Here is a 17,033-nt window from a genome sequence, read left to right as displayed (position 1 = left end):
GTAACTAAAAAATGGGAACTGAAGCAACCTTAAATAACATTTTGCCTGTCCTGAATTAGTAAACAAAATTTTAGTTGTAACAGCCCCAGGCTGTGATAAAAACAAGTCAGCTCATAAGTTGCTGGTAACATTAAAAATTTGCATAACCTTTCTGAAAGTCAAGATGGCAATATGTATATCGGTAACTGTAAAATGTTGGTATTCTTTGAAGCAGTAAGCTCACTTGTGAGAATTGTTTCAAGGAAATAAGAGAACCAAAGAAAGAGGCTGTACCCGCAAAACATTTATTGCATCCGAGAACCTGGGCGTCCATGAGATGCCCCGACTGGAGGGGGCGGCTGAGTAATGGGCGCTCCCTCGGCTCCATGGCCGGTGAGCAGTCATTAGAGATTAGACTCCTGCATCGCGTGTATCAACGTTGGGAAGAGGGAGCACGGTGACTCGGCGCAGCCGAGCCCCAGATGCCCCTGCGTGCCGACCCAGGCCTGTCTATGTGCCTTTGCTGTTCTGCCCGGCATCCTTCCCTGCACTCAGGTGTCAGCGGACCCCACTTCTCAGGGGACCTCCCTGACGGCCCCGCCAGGGGAGCCCCTCCAGCCCGCTCTGCCGCAGCCCCCGATTCCATGCCTTGCTAGAACCGCTCACTGTGAAATACTCCTGCTCCGCATTGGTCTCTTGGTGTCGCGTGGCCCTTCCTCCAGCCCTCATGTGCCAGGCCATCCCCGTGTGCCACGCCGTCCCCGTGTGCCACGCCGTCCTCCAGTCTCCCCTCAGCTGCCAGAACACTGCACACACGTGATCTTAAAATCACAGAGACCGAACAACTCCATCTGAGTTCGCATGGGAACCCCGTTCCCAATTTCCTCTGTGGATTGGCTGCCTCTTCCTCACAGCCTTGCCTGGGGAAGCTGGTTAGCAAACATCCCGAAGACGGGGCCTCCGAGTTCAGGGTGAACCCCAAGAGCGAGAAACTCTCCGGCGTGGCCTGGAGATAAAGCGGCTCAGGTCCCGCTCTTTTCTGAGGCTGTAGAGTGCACCCATTTTATTCAAGGAGAAAGCAAAGAGCGTGCTCCATGGTGCCTCTCGTCCGGCCCCCGGCGGGGGCTTCAATCATGGGCAGGACCTGGGGCACTGACGTCCTAGTGGCTGCAGTGTCCACGGCTCCCGGCCTTTATCAGCAGCCTATTATATTCATAAGCGTGACATGCTTTCTCTTATTTTACCCCTGCACCTGTCCTGGCAGGTCGGTGTTACTGCACCTGCTTCAGAGGCCCAATAGCCCGCGGAGGGGCCCACGGAGCTGCCTGGGGAGCTGTCAGCTCCCACGAGGAGCCCGTCCCTGGGCCACGGGTGTTGTATTTCCAGGCAGCCTTGGTCTGGACTCACCTACTCAAAATCCTGATTCAGGGGAAAGCAATTGTGCGCACTAAACGGAGGAATTTTAAGAGATAAAAACATAACTCAGGCAAATAAACATCCTTCATTCAAAAGTATCAGAAGTCAGCATATTTCCCCTATCAGCATTTCCAACAAGCTTTAGTTTCAATTCTCGCGCAAACCCGATTTTGCTGCTGTGGCAAACTACACGACCACATCTTCATTTTCTGCTCGCAACGTAGACACCTACTTCTCTCTCTTGCCCTCCCCCACTTCTTACCATGTGCTCAGAACTTTGATTGGACTTTAGCAAAGCCCTGAACATTTATAAAAAAACACTCTTAGGCACGCTCAAGTGCCTTCAGATTGTGCTTGCTTTAATAGGCTTGGTGGCAAAGTGGACGTCCCCTGCCACGTCTGGCTCACCGGTGTCGAAGCTGATAAAAAGTGACAGGGAGGGCGGTGGACGATAGGCGAGGTTATTTTAAACCCGGAGAGCTGGAAAAGGCCTGGGGGTTTCAACTCCGTCGCAGCTTTGGTTTCTTCGTTAAACAAAGTATTCTTTGCATTAATCGAGCTCATTTGATGAAAAAGATTCCCACTCTGTAGAATTTCCAGCTAATGGCTTGGAAACCTATTCAAATTTTGCACCTCATAATTCATTTCAGAATGTCAAAGGGGGGATGGTTTGGGCAGGCTTAGATACCTCCCGACCTACAGAAACTGCGGGCTGTGCTTTTCCACTGGAGGCACCGTTAGTGCATTTGTCTGTTTCATTACTCTCTGCGACAGAACAAATCGCACCTCCAGGCCAGGCAGGTCTTCGCTCTGCGACTCCGTGGCCCTGCGGCCCTCGGCACGGGTCGCCAATCCGCAACGCTTTGGCCGGTGTCTGTGGTGACGGCCTCTGCCGGTGTGGACGCGCACAGGCTCCTGGGTTCCCAGGTCGCGGCCTCCATGAAGTCCTCCCAGAGAGCGTGTGAGAGGCGCATTTCCCCGTAACGTACTGCGTTTGCTGGTGACAGTCGTTAGAAATCCAACAATTTTTTTTTTTGCTTTTGTGCCTAATCGCATACCAAAAAAAAAAAAAAATTAGAGCTTAAAATGGGTCGTGTCATTAATGTGCCCTGAAAATGGAAAATGGTGGTGGTAACGCTGTCATTCTGGTTCATTTTTAAAAGTTCTCAGCATCAGTCTAAAACAGTAACATTATTTCTGATGGGTTTGCATCCCCCCTGAAAGCAGCAATCAATATTTCCTTTCCAACTGAAATCATTCTTTGGCTATTGCTGGAGTTGGCTGGAAAGTACCATGTAGCTCTGTAAGAAACTTTATTAAACAAAATGTAGATATTAGAGAGAATCAAAATGGCGGAGGAATGAATGGAAGTCACACTGACCAGGACCAATCTGGAATTACACCTACATTGGGGAGAAATCACCTGGAACAAACAACTGAACAGTAGCGAGAGAGGAGCCTTATAACCTCAGACAGACAGAAGAATCAGCTTTAGCACAACCTGACTGGTAACGAGTAAGGTAGAGACTTGAGGAGGCGGGTGGGGTGCCCATGGGTAGCAGCACCAGAAGGATATTGAAACAGCCAGTTGGATCCCCCTGAGAAGAGTGGGGTCTAAACCATAAGTGGGGATCTCCAGCCAACAGCACCAGATCCCAAAAAGTACACAGATAACAGCCAGCTGTGAAAAGCAGCAGGGTTGCTCTCTGCCAGAGACAGGCGGCTAGAGATGCAAAGAGCCTTTTAAAGGGCCAGTGCATAACTCTTTATTTTTAACCACTTACCCCGGTCTCTGGCAAAGCAGGGGACACAGTGGGCTAGAGACACCTGAGGAGAGACTAGGAAAGGAGGCTTTGGGGAGAGAACTGAGGGAGAAGCCGGCACGATCCCGGTGCTGACTCATCCTCCATACGGCAGCAGCCCTCTTGCTCAGACAGAGACCACTCCCCCTGAGCGGCAACGAAGTGAGAGAACACAATAGCCCTGCCCCCAGGAGGGATTCGGCCCCGGCCCTGTGGTGCTAAAGCCTGGATGCTGAGTAGAGTGGCAGCTACACATAGTAGATCCCTGGCTAAAGGGGGCGCAGAGTGTTCTAGAGACACTTGTGAAGAGATTGGAGATGAAAGCTTTGGGGAGAGAACTGAGGGAGTAGCCAGAGGGATCCTCGTGCTGACTCATCCCCCATACAGCAGCAGCCATCTAGCTCAGGCAAACCATTCCCCTGAGTGGCAGCAGCGTGAGAGGACACAATAACCCCACCCCCAGGAGGGACTCTGTCCCATCTTGTGGTATCTAAGCCAGACTGCTGAGTGCAGAATGACTAGATTAACAGCTGAAGGAGGCAGCCACAGACAGTAGATTCCTGGAAGTCTCGAACAGACTGCCTAAGGTCAGACAGGGTAAACATCTGACATCAACAAAGGCAGATCCAGAAAGAAAAAACAGCGGTCTCTTACCATAGAAGTTCACACCACAAAGTCAGGAAATCAAGACAGATCAATTTAAGAAGCAGAGGCAAAAAGGAAGAGTCTCACAAATAATGGGAAGACAATGAAACACCCCCCCCCAAATCAAAATGAAAGGAGGGATCCCCAGAAAGAGAACTAAATGAAATAGAGGCAAGTAAGCTATCAGATATTGAGCTCAAAACAATGGTTCTAAGGAAGCTCAATGAGCTCAGTGAGCTCAGAGAGAATTACAAAAAACTACAGGGAAACTGTGAGGAACTTACTGCCAACTATTTCAGCATGAAAAAGGACATAGAAACTACCAATAAGAGACAAGAGGAAATGAAGAATACAATTTTTCAATTAAAGAGCACAGTAGAAGGAATCAAAAACAGGCTAGATAAAGCAGAGGAACGAATCAGCGAGCTGGAGGATAAGGTAGAAAAAAGCTCCCAGAAAGAGCAAGAAAATGAAAAAAAGGCTAAAAAAAGAATGAAGAGACATTTAGGGAAATGCAGGACAACCTGAAACATAATAATATCCGTATAATAGGGATACCAGAAGGAGAAGAAGAGGAGCAAGGGATAGAGAAACTGTTTGAAAAAGTAATGATGGGAAACTTTTCTAATTTGAAGAAAGAAAAAGTCACACAAGTCCAGGAAGCACAGAGAGTCCCATTCAAGAGGGACCCAATGAGTCTCACTCCAAGACACATCATCATTAAAATGGAAAATATCAAAGACAAACAGAATCCTAAAGGCTACAAGGGAGAAACAGGTAGTAACATAAGGGTATGGTTAGTAGCTTACTTCTCAATAGAAACAATACAAGCCAGAAGGGAATAGTAAGAAATATTCCAAGTCATGAAAAGCAATGGCCTGCAAACAAGACTGCTCTACCCAGCAAGGATCTCAGTTAAATTGGAAGGCAAAATAAGGAGTTTCCAGACAAAAGAAGGCTAAAAAAACACACCTCCACCAAGCCAGCATTGCAAAATATGCTAAAGGGACTACTTTAAGAAGATGAAGAAAAGGAGTCTCTGAATACCCAGTTCCTGTCACAGTCACAAATACTTGATATTACCAATATTTTAAGTATTTATTAATTTGATTGTGACAATGATGTGTTATTTTAATTGTTCCTTTATTATTTGTTGAAACTAAACCTGTTTTTGTATATTTCTTGCCTATTTCTATTTTTAAAAAGCTTTAAATGGCTTCTTGGAATTCTTTATCCATTTTTTGATTAAATGTTTATAGAATTTTTTCCTTTTAAAAAAAACTATTAACCCTTTTTTAGATATGTTGCAAATACTTTCCTATTCTATTACTTGTCCTTTAACTTTTTTTATATGTATATTACTATATAGTCTTAAGTGTTTAATATAGTCATAATGTCAATATTTTACTTTATAGCTTCTGGGTTTGAATATTTTACTTCAGAGTAAGAAAAATATTATTTTGTATTTTCTCCTAAAGCTCCTTAGATTTTACATATTGATTTTTAACTCACCTAAATATTATTTTGTATAATGTGTGAAATAGGGCTCTATATTTGTTTTGAGTAATAGTGGTTCATGCACCTTATTTGTTGGGTAAGCCTTATTTTCCCCATGGATTTGAAATATCAATTTAATTATATATTACATTGTTAGACAGATATATACATTTGTTTCTAGAATGCTCATTTTATTTCAGCTACTTGATTATTTCTGTGCTGGTGTCATGTTGTTTTAATTGCTGAGACTTTATAATGGATTTAAATTTTTAAATATTTTATAATGGATTTGATGTTTAAAAAATAAATAAATAAAATCAATCTTCATTTTAAAAAAAGAAAGGAAGATAGAATGAAGGAACTCCTACCTTTTGCGACAGCAGGGATGGAACTGGAGAATATTACGCTAAGCGAAATAAGCCAGTTGGTGAAAAACAAATACCGTATGATCTCACCTATAAATGGAATCTATTCAACAAAATAAACTGCAGGCATGGAAACACGGAGCAGACTGAAAGTGACCAGAAGGGATGGGGAAGGAGGACAGTGGTGGAAAGAAGGAGAAGGAACTAAACAAAGAGCGTGTATGAGTGACCCGTGGACATGGACCACAGAGTGGGAACTGACTGTGGGAGACGGGGGGGCGGGGTGGGATGGGTGGGGAAGGCAAAGGGGGAAAAACTGAGACAGCTGTAACAGAATAAACGTGATTTTTTTTTTAAAAAAAGGAAACTTAGTTATTAAACAAAGACACTTTAATGAATCCATTTTCTTTATTTTACAGTAAAGATTGCTAATACAGTAAATGGGATAATCTGATTTTTAATTTTGGAAAAAGAAAGTTTTCTTCTCTTAAATTTAAGGGTGACCCGGGCAAACCCTACTTTAACCACGGGGGACTTTGGTTACAAGATGAGGTTGACTGACTGTGGAGACCTTCCCTGTGCTTAAACTCCTCTGATCAAATGTTTTCAAAATCACATATGTACTATTTCTGTGTATAACAACTCACAAGTCTATAAGTAGTAAATAAAGAATAAGAATTAGGCAAACTGTAGTCATTGTATTCAACATACGATGTATTTAGAACTGAATTTGCTTGTGTCGTATCTTTCAGAAAATGCACAAAGTAGTAATTTGTTCATTGGTTTATCTCTTTTATGATCATTTAGTTTGTACTTGATGCCAATGAATAAGGTTTATAGGTAGTGTGATTCTAGCCTCCAAAAGTTGGTAAAATGTAGGAAAACTAAACATAAAACAATTCCTAAAGTCTAGAATGACATGTAGATACAGAATTCAAAAGAAGGAAAGAGGATATTATGGAGTCAACCTCACAGAGGAAGTAAAGCCAAAACCAGCCCTGAAGAAAGGTAAGCTTGGACTTACCAGGACGGAGGGCGCGGCGGGTGGAGAGCGTATTTCGAGGCAGCATTGTAAAGACTGGAATAAACATTGCCCACGTCGGGGTCCGTGAGAAACCCAGCCTCAGCAGAGCAGAAGGTCTTGCTGGCGAGGAGCAAAATATAAGATTGGCCTCAGAAGGGACAGCAGGTGACAGAGGACCCAGGGGATGGGGAATCTGAATTCGATCCATTGTTCATCACGGAGATGTTGGTTATTAAGCAGCAGGGAACGTGCTCAGGGAAATGAGTGCAGGGCGAACCGGGAGGAGGAAGGCCTGGCAGCGGAGAGACCGTAGGCAATCAGCTGTCCTCGGGGCGGGCTGCTGGGGCGGCTCGGAGGGGACCCATTAAACAGCCCACGTGCTCCATGTGGCAGCCACCTGAAAAAAGGGAAGGCCCATTCACGGGCCCCTGCCCAGCATGAGACAGATTCTGCCAGACGCCATGCGGACTCAAAGGCTCAGTTTCCTGAAGGAACACGGAGACTCGGCCGTCTTCGTGCGCGAGGGGAAGCTTGGGCCTGGAGTCATACACTTCCCCTGCACCTGTGGCTTGATTTTGGTGTTTTGTATGTGTGTGTGTGCTTTTAAGGACATAGAGAGACCATTCAGATCCTACAAGATTTCTACTCTTTCCTGTCTCACCATCTTCCTATAAACTCCCCATGTGAACACTGTAAAATTAGGACCTAGAGATCTAGACATAAGCCGTACAGGCCCATAAAGCCTGAGGGGTGGGGCGCGAAGAGGGTGCTGCAACGCTCCTGTCTCCCTGGTGCACCGCGGGGCGCTGAAAAGAAGGCCGTGAAACCGGCCAGCCTGGCTTCTGCCCTCCTGCAGAGGGTGTCGTTACTTCCGAGGCGTGCGATGGCGCAAAGACAGCGCAGCAGTCTACGTCATGGAAGGCCGCCCCCGCCGTTTCTCACCTAGCCCCGCTGTCCCGATGATGTGCCTTCTCTGCGGGGTTCAGGGTCTTCCTCCAGGTGCCAAGGCGGAGTGCCTGCTCCCTGGCTCGCTCCCTGTGTGGACACAGACCTTCCCATCACCCTCCCTCTCAGGCGTTAGCTGCCGGGGTCACGTGCTCCTGTGTCTCGCCTCTCTGCGCCCCAGCTTGCTCCTCTGAGCGGGGCAACTGGGAATCGTCTGTAGCCCATAGGGTCAGTCTTAGTTTTAAGTGGCGTCATCCTAGCAGCGTTGTTGTCATTGTTACTCTGCCGGAGGATGAGAACTGGACCTAGAACTCTCCACTCCTTTTCAGACACGGTCTGTCCAGTGAGTCACACTGACCCCTAAGAAGAGAGAGTCCCCGTCACTTCGCAAGCTTGAGTTCAGCTTCAAGTTAATTTAGTGGCCACAGAATCTGTTGTTATAATTGCCCTGTAGCAGGATAAATTGGTGAACCCACCAATTTGTCTCCATGTAACTAGCATGTCAAGCGAGTCTTTAACCAGAGAGGAACCTATTTCACCTTCTGGTCTTCTTGACCAGATCACTATCAATTGAATATATTTTTAAAATTAACCTATATATATTTGGCTTTTATTCTGAGAAGTCAAAATCTGTATAGACTTATTGAAATAGCAGAACAGAGTAATTTTTGGTAGTATATCAACAAATACTTTGGAGTTTTTGACAGTGTCCTCTTTCTTAAATAGAATCAATTATATAAACATTGGTCCTTTGGGGCTTTCTTGAACTTGATTTAAAAGCTGAGTTTGCTGCTCACAAAATATATGACTTGCTTTGAAGAATTATACACTTTATGATTATCTTCTCAGTCAAAATACACTGCATCTATTGAATAACCATCATTTCCAAAAGCATGTTTCAAAGTTATGAAACAATATTATAACATAGGATGTTAGGATAAGTAGGAGCCAGAAATCACTCCAAATTCAGTCCCTCCTGTGTACAGGCGAGGCAACTGAGATTCAGAGAAATTAAGCAACCTATCCGTAGTCAAATTCCTTGTAAATTGCAGCTACTAATTTATGGAAACATCACATTACAAGTTATTTGCCTCGAAGTCCAGTTTTTTTACCCTCTGGACCAGTACACTCCAGTGTTAGCATTGTTCATTTCTTAGAGAAACAAACCTACTTTGCCCCTGGAAAAATGGCCATTGTGCAGACATTTTCACTGTTTATCTGATGGAAAATGTAAATATTTCACTGCGAACTGGGCCAAGGCCCACGATGTCTCCAAGTTCGCAAGTGATCAGGGTCCCCGTGCAGAAGACAACACCTTTCCTTGAGCTCTCAGGCTGAGGGCAGCATGGCCACGCTTTCCTGCGTCGAAGGAGAGGAAGAGAAAGACGCCCAGCTGGGGATCGGGGCCTTGCTTCAAAGCTTTTATCTTCAGAGGAAAGAAATCGTGTGAATTCCATTCGTGTCAACAAGATCTGAGGACTGAGGTGTCGGGCCCTCTGGCGTGCCAGCCAGATGCCGGGGTTGTAAGCTCCTGGTTGTGCACCGTGGTGACTTTGAGGCGCGCCTCCCCGCTGTGAGCCAAGGCTTTGGAACCAGCCCTTGCAAGTCATACCTAGAGGTATGTTGCAAACCATCACTTTGCAAGAGGATATGAAGTCACCCCGGGAAGGGCTGGCTACCCTTAGACCAAACCCAGAGACACCCATAATTCTGAAGGGGGTGACGCGGGCTGTGGTTGAGGAGAAGAGAAAAAAAAATCAGCCCCCTCAAAGCCAAGCTAAAACAGGAAAGTGAAAGAAACGTTTGATTAGGATTCTAAAGGGGCGTAACCTCAAAACATCTCCCCCGAAGCCCCCTTCTCTTACTCAGTGCAGGAAAATGAATTCGGGCCTTGATTTTCTCCTGTCTGCCCTTTCTCTTCTGTTTCCTCATCTCCAGAGACGATCAGACTGGAATTCACAATCGTTTCCCCTGCAACTTTCCAAACTTTATGGGAGAGAGCCTTTTTATTCCAGAACAGATAACACTATTTCTATAAAGTAAATTGAGTTCAAACTAACGCCAAATAAACAGACACTTCTAGCAAAACAAGTGTTGACAATTTAATCTAGGTCTTGAATTGAAAATTTCTTAAAAGAGCAAATATATCTGTATCTCTCTTTTTCTCTCTCTTTCTCTGTATTCTGATTAAAAAAGGAAAAAGCTCAAAAGCAACCATTTCTAAACTCACAAATATTATGAGTTATCTTTTTGATGACATTTTTTAAGTGAGTCATCTCTTTAATAAACCTCTTTTGGAAATGTTCGTTTATTCCGCTGAAACTGGCATTTCTGCTTAACTAGCAGTAAGTGCAGACAGGGAATTACCGTTCGACCGGTCCCTGTCTCACAGCTGCTAAGCCCGCTAGGCCCGCATGGGGAATTTGTTCAGTCAGCCAGCAGAGAGTCTGTGCTGGTTTGATGGCATCAAGAAACATTGTCTAGGAATAATATTTGCAGTAGGTTCCGCCTGCACATTCCTGCCAAGGACTGAACCCCGGCCGCCAGGGCTCACCTGCTCCCCCAGAGCCGTGGCGCCAGGAGCCCCAGCCGCAGGGTTGCTGCTTCGGCTGCGGCTGATGCCGTCAGAGGTCACAGGTCTTGACAGGTAAAACTTCAGCTGGGCTGTCAAGTTCTTGAAATTTTTTAACTTGGCCTTTGAGGAAACCAAAAATGCCGTTCCGGATCTAGGAACAGTTTGGTTTCTTCCGTTGGCCTTTGTAAGAATTCCACCCCGTGCCACCTCGCGGAGACTGTGCGGACCCAGTGGGCGTGTCCGCGCCAGGGGACCAGAGTCCCCGCTACACGCCCAGCTGGCCGCCAGCCATCTGTCACCTGGGGAGGTGGCGTGACAGTCTGGTCCCTGTGAGCTGCTTTGTATCCACCGACATTCTCATCCTGAGAAAAGCTTCTGGCTGGGCTTGGCCTGGATTCACGTTCCAATAGCGTGTGTGCAAACTGGCCACGTTGGACAACACTTCAGAGAAAGAGAGGAGGGCCTGGGAAGGGCGCGGCCACGCCGTGACCCGTCCGCAGCAGCTGACGCCCTCGCCTGGGTTTTATGACCCTGATGCAGCCTTAGGCGCCCCGGAGAGTCGGTCTGCCTGGCCCCCACCGCTGCCGCCAAGGGCCACAGGGCCTGTCGATATCGGTGAATTCCGGCAGGTCCTTCCAGTGCTGCTGTGCCGGGAGGCGGTGACAGGCGCTGGTGGGCACGGCGAGGAACATCGGGGCTCCCAGAAGCGCGTGTTCCGTGCCTGGGAAGACCGCTACGATCGTCTGGGCTCATCCCTTCTCGCGCCGCTTCACTCGGGTGGTTTTTAATTGAGCTTCCCAAGCTAGCGTTTTGTTTTTGTTTTTGTTTTTGTTTTGTTTTGTTTTAATCCTCTCCCAAGGATATGTTTACTGCTTTGAGAGAGAGAGAGAAAGGGGGAGAGAGGGAGAGGGAGAGACATCCATGTGAAAGGGAAACCGTGATGGCCTGCCTCCCATACACCCCAACCCGGGACAGACGCAGGACCTTTTGGTGCACGGGACCCGCCGGGCCAATGAGTGGGGCCGCCCGTCTGGCCGAGCCAGCGCTCCCTCTGAGAACGTTTGGTCCATGGCTTCGAACCCCGCCCGAGCAGCGAGGCCGCCTGGTGGCGGTACGCTCAGGGCACCCCTCCCGTGGGCGCCTTGCCCTGCACCTCGGGTCCTGCTGTTCCCTCAGACTGCGAGGCTGCCCTTCCGCTGGGCGATGCGCAAAACCAACAGAAGCCCCTCTTTTCCTGGAGTCACGCGTGCTCCCTTCTCAGGCAGGGCCAGCGAGGATAGGGGGATTCCATAAATCGGCTCATGCGTTGGAGCCACCGGAATACGAGCCCTCGGGCCTGGCGCACAAGCCAGCTGAAGTCAGCGTTTGTGGGTTTGCACGTTCGACACCCTAAATGGTGCCTTCATGCCCAAGCGCCTCCTCGTGGGTTACTGTTCACTGAGGTGCAGCTTCCCCGGCCGCGGCTCCGGGTCTGACAGGGGAGTCGGACAAACCCAAGCCTGCTCCGAGCTCGCCCGGAGGCCCCGCGGCCCCACGCATTCTCCTGCTCTTCCTATCTCCAAAGTAAGAGGACCTGAGCGTCGGACTGGAACACACACTAAGTGTTGTCTCGGGACACGGCTCAGGAGCAACCGAGGCGCGAAGGCCTTGCTCTGGCCACCAAAATTGTCCCTTTGCCATGTTCCCCTTTTGCCTATGCTAGTAACAAGAGGGAAAGAATAAAGCTTCTATACAGTCTAGAAACTGCAAAAATGCTTAGAGAATATGTCATCAACAGGGTACGTGATCCATGTCTGCTGCTGGCCCAGGTCTGCTGCTTAGCAGACACCCATGTGCCACACAGAGCCTCCCGCTGAGGTAGCCCTTGGTGACGAGGTGTGACGGCAGCCACTTACTTCCCCGTCACAGGCTGAGCTCACGCCCTGGAGCCCGCCACTGCCAGACTCCCGAGGGGGTGCGAACATATCCCAACACGCCCTGCTTCGGACCAAAATGGCATCTAGAGAGAGACAGCCTCCGGGCTGGGGCAGTTAGGGCTAGGGCCGGGTAGAGGGAGCGCGCACATGTGAAAGGTGTCACCTACATAACCAAAAGCAGTTTCAACATTCAGAACAATAAGTGCACTTGAAATACCTCCTAGCCTGGAACAGCACGCGAGCGGCGGCGGCGCCTCCTGCGTGCCAGGGTCGAGGGCCCTCTGCCCCGCGTGGCCTCCCCTTGGAAGCGCGGTCTGCTTTACGCCTGCGCCACGGTCCTGTCTGTCCGGTTATAAATAAATCATAGCTTTTCCAACTTCCATGTATCTTTTTAGCCGTTGGACGTAAAATAGACTTCCAGCTTCCTAAACGGAAACGTCACCTTCCTAATCAGAATTGACAATTGTAAATAACCATTTTTCAAGCGTGTGAGCCCCTCACAGCATATTTCCAACGGCATCGTGTGTGTTTAAAATGGCGAGCGCATGCGAGGCCCCTCAAGTTCCGATTCTCAGGCACGGACCCCATTGCAGTTTCTGACCCGGCTCACCCGCTTCGCCACGTGGCTTGACACTAAGCTGTCCCTGTCCCTGTTATAGCGACTGCTAGGAGGAATGTGCTCCTTATCTGGGTTTTGGCTGTTTGGTTTTTTTTTTTTCCTGCCCCACTGATACATATTCTGCAACCGCAAAATATTTCAACTCCAACTCACTTTTTGAATAAGCAACTTCTATTCTGTTCTGTTCTTTTTATCATTTGGGTTTATACACTGTTGAGAGACAAAAAAGCTACATAGTTTATTCACTCCTACAGTGAAATAGTTTTTAAAAAGTAAGAATAGGTTATTATTGAGTGAGAGCGTTGCTTGTCACTGGAGCATTCTGGAAGGCGGTGGAAAACCGGGTGGGCTCAGCTCTCCTTTGTGTGCCCTTTCCAAACCTCTCTGCCTCCATCAGGAAACTATGTCTGTCCCGTGACCTATGCAGCGCTTGACCTTTTGACTAATACGCCAACAAAAGGCGCCATTTATTAGTGATTAATCCATGTATCTTTGTCCATCAGGAACTGGTTCAGGCCTGTGCCAGCCATCACCAGTTATGTCCCCTGTGCCCTGGGCTTGGCTGTCCCGTGCACTTGGGGGCCATGCCCCCGTCCCCTGAGCCCTGAGTCTACCTCTCGGCAGTGTCACCCGATGGAGGGGCACACGAAGATCAGCCTCGCCCCCCGCCCCCGCCAGCTGGAACCCTGGGAAGTTGAGGTTGTTTCTAACAGTCACATCCTCCAATATCGATCTCCCTTGTCACACACAGTGTCTGTCTTGTCCTTCTGGCCCCTTCTTCTGACACCTTTGTCGCTTTTGTCCTCCTCTCTTTTGGACTTCCTTCCTTACCGTGTTTTCTTCCCACACACCCTGGCCGCCTCCTGCTCTCTTAGTTCCACCCACAAACCTCCTACTGGGAAGTTCTCCCACGTGGACCAACACCACGTTGCCGTCCCTCAGTGCACGGACTCGCTCCGTTTTTGTTTTTAAAAAGTTTACCTTCTGCTCAAAAACAGTCAGGCGTGAACCCTTTCGGTCAAGTGTTTCCTCTGTCATTTGTTCTATGGAGCTGTCACCTGTGAGCGTTTTAGATCACCCACCGCTCTGTAAGCCCAGCTGTGAGTTCAGTCCAGCCTGGCGCGGGGCCACAGAGAGGCTTCCCCTCGGGGGAACAGCCCACCGAGTCCCACCAGCTCTGCGAGCCACGGAAGGGCGCTTATTATGAGAACGGGACAGACGCGGTGTTTGCGTGGCTCACCGTCTCTTTCTCCTTCTGCAAAGTGTCCGCTTGCCTCCGCCCGCACCCGCAGAGACTATGCAGGAGGCCCATCCATTTTCTGTGCTATAGAACACAGTGATCTTTCTCTAATAAGTTTCTGGAAAAAATCAAGCAGAAGAACTGCTTAGCTATGTTGTGAGGGATTATAGTTGTTACTTTAATTTCGGGCCTGAACTATTACTCAATCTTTTTTTTAAAATGTCCAAACAAAACAAAACAAAACTAGGGTAAAAGACTTGAAATCCCATAGCTTTTCTTCTGTTGTTTTCGTATCCAAGCAAGAGACGCACCCTGGAGCCGTATTTGAAATATGAATACAACAGATACTTTATCTGTAGGACACACGCCCTGGAGGCCACAGGCCCCTCTTGGCCTGTCCCCTGTGGGCTCGTCCTTGGCTGCGGGCCCTCCGCCTTCGCCCTCCTCAGAGATAAGATGGGGGGCGTGTCAGCAGAGGCAGGATGGCAGGTCACCCACAGGGAGAGCAAGAGTCGCTGACGTCCTCAGAAATGTGTGAGTGACGTGCAACACGAATGCTTGGAACGACTGTTGTTGAGGAAAAACCGTGGCGTTTTCATCCTCTGGGGAGAAGCCGAAGTGCTCCGTGTGTGTCCGACGCCTGTGCACTTGGGTGATTCCTGCAGGTGTCTCCCAGGAGGAGGGCGTGTCGGGCCTGGGTTCCCGGGGCCGCCGGAGGCCTGGGACTCCTGCCTGGCCAGGGTCCGAGCGGCCGCGGCGGTCACTTCAGGGCCCTACGGGGCGGGGCCTTCGAAGGGTGCTCCCAGTGCCCGGCCCGGGCGGACCACCCGTCTGGGCTTAGAGAGACTCCAAAACCACCAGCAACTCCCTGCGAAACCGTCACTAAAACTGCCATCCAGATGTTCAGGGGTCAACCAGGAGCCTCCCAGCAGCGAAGGCAGGGCCCTCCAGGCCCCCCAGTCCCCCTTCTCCCCCCGCCACCATATCCCAAGGGATGGGACTGACCCCAGAGAAGGAGCGCCTGGGTTAGTGGCACTTGCTGGGGAAGGAGCTAAAAGTATGTACAAAAGCATCAGAGCTGCGCGGATGGGCCGGGCCTCTTGCCCCACGTGCAGCCCCTGAAGCCGCATAGCCCCCCCCGCCCCCCGCCTGACGCGGGACTGCTCCTCCCGATGGGCTGCGTTGGGGATTCTGAAGAACTCAGAGCCCGGGAGAGCAGCCTCTGCGTCACTGTCAGACCTGGCACAGCCACAGCCACCTCACCTTCGTTTAGTTTACAGTTTCCTCAGATGGCTTCCCATCAGCTCCAGCCTGAGACTCTGTGCTTTTGTACCTTTGTCATGACTCCTGAAACCCTGCAAGGCCACGTAGAGAGGTTCAGGGCTCCCGTCCCCGAGCCCGCACGCGGAGGGGAGGCCTGGACTGGCACGCAGGGCTCTCTGGGAAACGGCAGAGAAATAACGGGCGTCTTTGTGTGTTTGCCTGAGCCAGTGAACTCCGGGGACGGCATCGAGTACAGCCAGCAGCGGAGGGAGAACGTGGGCGACCTGATCCAGGAGACGCTCGGGGCCCTGGAGCGCCACGGCGGAGAGGACGCCTTCATCAACATCAAGTACATGGTCCCCACCTACGAGTCCTGCTTGCTGAACTGACAGCAGGGGCCGCAGGGGTGGGGGCTCCCTCCCGCCGCTCCCGCCCCGCCCGCCGCTGTGCACAGGGCGGCCTCTGCGGCTTCTCCAGCTGCCGCCGCCGTGGCTCCTGGGCCATCGGACGGCTCGCCCCATGGACAGCAAGGCTTCCCGATACATAAATAGTGCCTGTTTCTTAGATTACAATAGTGTACTGTGCTCGTTTGTTCTAAGAGAAGAACCGATTCTTTACGCAGCTCGGACAGGATAGGAGCCCGAGTTCAACCGTCAGTTGTATAGACAATAAAGTCTAATTTTCCTACGCAATTCAGCAGTTGCTGTCCTGTGTCTGCCCGCCCTGAGGGTGATATCAGAGACAGTAAGGGAACAGCCAATGCTGGCTGCTTAACAGGTGTTTGTCGTGGCAGACAAACATCGGTTCAGCAGCACCTCTGGGCAGCTGTGCAGAGCCGTGGGCTCGGGCGCCCGACGAAACCGGCGAATCTGCGTCCCGATGACAGAGGGGCCGCTGTGCAGCCTGCTACGAAGCTCAGCTGCTCCCGCAACCAGTGTTTGCAGGCCGCCGTGCGTGGGCTGCCAGAGCTCTCGGGCTGTTTGCGGGCAGGGTGCGGCAGGGTGCAGCGGGAGAGGCAGGGGGGCGGGGGAAGGGTGGGGGGGGCGGGAGAAGAGGGGCAGGGGAGGTGCGGAAGGTAACTTGGAGAACGTGATTTTAAAGAATGCTCGTTGGAAGGCTTGTCCCTCCCCACGATGACAGGTCACATTGGGACCTGGTGTGCTGTTGACAAAATGTTATCCAGCAGTTTCATGTAGGGCTTTTAATCGTTTTTGAAAAGGATGTATAACCACTTTAACCATTTAATCATAATGAACACCCCTGGACACAAACCTAATTCTTTTCCTTGGCCGTTCTCCTTCCTTCTGCCTCCTCCCGCCAGTTGGATGGGTGCTCACAGCAGCTCTCTGTAGGTCTGATGGCAGGAGTTTGGGATTTTATTGAAACCAAAAAAAAAAAAAGACCAATAAACATGCACTTTTTCATTCAACTGAGGAAGAGAAAAGGCTCCCAGAAAGAAGACCAGCTCTCAGGCCCATGGGCCCGGCAGTGGCCGCGCAGGCTGGCTGGGCGGTGAGCTGGGGCCTTTGAAGCGCAGCCCAGACGCCCCATGGGGCCGGGACGCTGGCCCTGAGCACCTGAGATGCTGTGGCTGCCCAGAGACACGCGGCCCAAGTAGCTCATCCGGTAGCAAAGAGCCGCTTCTGCACAGGCAGGAAGGAACGAAATGCCAATGCCAGGCACTGAGCGTCGGCCTAGAGATTATGGTCACTAATTGTTTAAGACACCAGTTTCCAAAGGCGAACAC

General features: G+C 49.9%; 1 protein-coding gene across 1 annotated transcript in view; it reads left to right on the top strand.

Annotated features, from left to right (window-relative positions):
- Positions 1–15,675, top strand: part of PACRG (parkin coregulated) — a 386,248-nt gene extending 370,573 nt beyond the window's left edge. The window contains exon 5 of the mRNA XM_054595413.1: positions 15,515–15,675. Coding sequence (XP_054451388.1) covers positions 15,515–15,675 — 161 coding nt within the window. The remainder of the gene's footprint in view (positions 1–15,514) is intronic.
- The last annotated feature ends 1,358 nt before the right edge of the window (positions 15,676–17,033 follow it).

Source organism: Pteronotus mesoamericanus, unplaced genomic scaffold, assembly GCF_021234165.1.
Source record: "Pteronotus mesoamericanus isolate MK-2021 breed Mesoamerican mustached bat unplaced genomic scaffold, CSHL_Meso_final contig_134, whole genome shotgun sequence".
Lineage (NCBI taxonomy): Eukaryota > Metazoa > Chordata > Mammalia > Chiroptera > Mormoopidae > Pteronotus > Pteronotus mesoamericanus.
Note: the sequence above shows the minus strand (reverse complement) of the source record. Positions and strands in the feature narration are given on the sequence as shown.